This window comes from Chanos chanos, chromosome 16, assembly GCF_902362185.1.
Source record: "Chanos chanos chromosome 16, fChaCha1.1, whole genome shotgun sequence".
Lineage (NCBI taxonomy): Eukaryota > Metazoa > Chordata > Actinopteri > Gonorynchiformes > Chanidae > Chanos > Chanos chanos.
In genome coordinates this window covers 12,076,614-12,079,113 of record NC_044510.1, presented here as the reverse complement: position 1 = coordinate 12,079,113, position 2,500 = coordinate 12,076,614, and the positions used below count along the sequence as shown (strand labels likewise).

At 42.5% G+C, this 2,500-nt stretch overlaps 1 protein-coding gene across 1 annotated transcript in view; it reads right to left on the bottom strand.

Annotated features, from left to right (window-relative positions):
* Nucleotides 1–2,500, bottom strand: part of eps8l1a (EPS8 signaling adaptor L1a) — an 8,002-nt gene that overhangs the window by 2,236 nt on the left and 3,266 nt on the right. Inside the window, exons 6-10 of the mRNA XM_030793262.1 lie at nucleotides 2,265–2,409; nucleotides 2,122–2,147; nucleotides 1,444–1,552; nucleotides 998–1,138; nucleotides 745–874 (exon numbers count right to left, since the gene is read on the bottom strand). Coding sequence (XP_030649122.1) covers nucleotides 745–874; nucleotides 998–1,138; nucleotides 1,444–1,552; nucleotides 2,122–2,147; nucleotides 2,265–2,409 — 551 coding nt within the window. The remainder of the gene's footprint in view (nucleotides 1–744; nucleotides 875–997; nucleotides 1,139–1,443; nucleotides 1,553–2,121; nucleotides 2,148–2,264; nucleotides 2,410–2,500) is intronic.

Here is a 2,500-nt window from a genome sequence, read left to right as displayed (position 1 = left end):
GATTCCTTGACTTCTTCAGCGTTACTGGACAACATCAGTTAATTCACTCATGCATTCATCTGTCCATCCATCTATACATCCACCCACTGGATGGGACCAGGTCTTGATAGTTACTTTACGATTGGTATTATGATACAGCGGCTGTAGCAGGATACGATACAATACGATACGATACGATACGATATGGTGAGATACAAGGAAAATAAAGGAAAGGATAATAAATAATAGGAAAATAAAATTTTACGATTTAAAAATATCTGAAGGTTTAAAGAGCACAATTCTTGTGTGAGACTGCATTGTCACTGTACACTGTAAAGGAAACTGAAAGAATACCGTGCTAAAACAAAAGTATTCAGAGGTGGCCAGTGATTGCACTTCAAGGTTCTGTTGAGACTGTCTTTGTAACTGGTTTTAAACCGCTCTTTTCGTTGTCCCTTTTTTTCTTTCTCAGACCCAAATAGCAAAGCAATGCGCTAACTACCATAACAAACAGTCATTCATTACAGCAATTCAGAGAACTCCACTGCGGTAATAATACAACATACCATAACTTTCTCAAAATAAGAAAGATTTATTGTTGCGATAGCCTTTGCTTGTTTAAGAAACGTTCTCCTGTAGGGGATGACATAACCTGTTTGTGTTATGTTGAATCGACCTCTGTGTTTTACTAGGCTTCTGCTCGTCCAGGTTACTCAAGAAGCTATACAAATTGTCTCGGCTGAATTCTGTCAGAAGGAAACGTGCCTTTCTCTCCGTCCTCTCCTGACGGAGGCATGCTGACAGGACGGGGGTCGTTCAGGGAATGGACCTCTACTGGGGAGTTTGGCGCCGCGTACGAGAACCGTCCCGCTCCTGGCGGAGTGAGAGGAGATTTCTGCAAACAGACACAGACACGGAGCTCATAATGTATGTGTTTGAATATTTATTAGTGTGTGTGCATGTGTGTGTGTGTGTGTGTGTGTGTGTGTGTGTGAGTATAAGCAAACGCATGCATTACCACTGATTGTCTCTGAATTGGGCCTGAGTCCACCTCTGTGTGGTTCAGTGCTGAAACAGGCTCCAGGATGTTATAGGGAACAAAACCGATCTGATCATAGCTGTTTTTACATTTCCACCAGCGCTTTGATGATTCAATCACCTGAGAGAGAGAGAGAGAGAGAGAGAGAGAGAGAGAGAGAGAAATAAAATGGAACAGGGAGCTAGCCAGAAAAGCTGATCAATAGCGATAAGGGAAAAAAAAAAGTCTGGTGAATCCTCTTTGCTGTTAGCATGAAGCTATTGGTCAGTATTAGTTACTCGATTAAATCGGTCGGGTTGAAACCTGTGTGATGGCATTTGCTTGAGTCTTAGTTACCCTAGTTTCGGTCAAGCTCAGGTAAATTTGGGGAGTAGGGAAATGTGATGCCGAGGAGAAAAGAAGGTTTTTGTTTTTGTTTTTTTTACCTCCAGAACTTCCCCCTGTAACACAGAGAGTTCACTGCTGTTCCGTGCCACAAAGTCATAACTGCATTTATACATCCTCTCTCCCTCAGGAGGGACAGAGTTCTCCACACTGCAAAAGCAACGACACAAATTACACACGCCTGTTACACACACACACACACACACACACGATGCTCATATGCACACACACAATGCATATATGCGCACATGCTCACACACACACAGATAACGCACACACATGCGCGCGCACACTCACACACACACACACACGATGCTCATATGCACACACGCACACATACACACACACACTATACATATACGTGCGCACACGCACGCGCACACACGCACACACACACACGCTGCTCATATGCACACACGCACACATACACACACACACAATACATATACACGCGCACGCACATACGCACACACACAAACACTCACCCTTAATCAATCAATAATCAATATTCAATATTATTAAAAAAACCCTTACCATTCAGTTATCTGCTGCATTGGGGATGTGTGCTGGTTAGTTTCCTGCTTAAATCCATACAAAAATCAAATAAGAACCATGTTAAAATCAAAGACACTAAAAGACATTACAAACTGACCATGTAACATGACATGTAACTGAAACATGACAAGACATTCAATCATTCCTCTCTCTGAGCTATGGACTATGTACAACGTGCTCTAGAAATGTCCTGCCTTGTGGATGAATTATCACACCAGCTTAAAAAATGGGGTGAATTTACTTAGGGAGAGTGCAGTTTATGGAGAAAAAAAAAATGACGGCCATATGGAGTAAAGTGATGCTCTACCTTGTGGTTTGCTATCAGTGCCTCGTGTCCGTGCTGACATTCGATGGGGTCTTTAAAAGGCTGACCATCTCTATCCAACGCCTCTGGCTGCCACCCGTCCAGGAAAACAGGAGTGTACGGAGATACACCCTCACCTAGCTCAGAGCTACCACACACACACACACACACATTAAAATCAAATAAAAATATGTGCACTACCTTATTTAAAACAAAGACACATGTTAAAATACATACAG